Source organism: Theobroma umbraticum, unplaced genomic scaffold, assembly GCF_002168275.2.
Source record: "Theobroma umbraticum cultivar Fairchild unplaced genomic scaffold, ASM216827v3 scaffold_86.0, whole genome shotgun sequence".
Taxonomy (NCBI): Eukaryota; Viridiplantae; Streptophyta; class Magnoliopsida; order Malvales; family Malvaceae; genus Theobroma; species Theobroma umbraticum.
Genome location: NW_018397263.1, coordinates 1,664,480 through 1,664,739, shown reverse-complemented (window position 1 = coordinate 1,664,739; position 260 = coordinate 1,664,480). Strand labels below are relative to the sequence as shown.

Sequence of the window (260 nt, the reverse complement as noted above, 5' to 3'; positions counted from 1 at the left end):
ACAGAGCAGGGAGTATGAGCTCCTTGTAGTTGGAAAGGGGCAGCTCCCATCATCGACGGAGTTAGCAGACGATCACATAGAACTTGCAGAATTGGGATATGTAGGAGATGTTTTGGCATCAGACAGGGGAATGTTGCCATCTACGCTTGTTGTCCAACAACAAAATGCAGTTGTTGCAGAGGATGTTACTGACGTAAAGATGACATGACTAGAAGGAATGCTGTTATCAAACATTGCAGGACATGACATGTAAAAAAAAA

General features: G+C 43.5%; 1 protein-coding gene across 1 annotated transcript in view; it reads left to right on the top strand.

Annotated features, from left to right (window-relative positions):
- Positions 1-208, top strand: part of AGD7 (ARF-GAP domain 7) — a 3,018-nt gene extending 2,810 nt beyond the window's left edge. Inside the window, 1 exon segment of the mRNA XM_021434046.2 lies at positions 5-208. Coding sequence (XP_021289721.2) covers positions 5-208 — 204 coding nt within the window.
- The last annotated feature ends 52 nt before the right edge of the window (positions 209-260 follow it).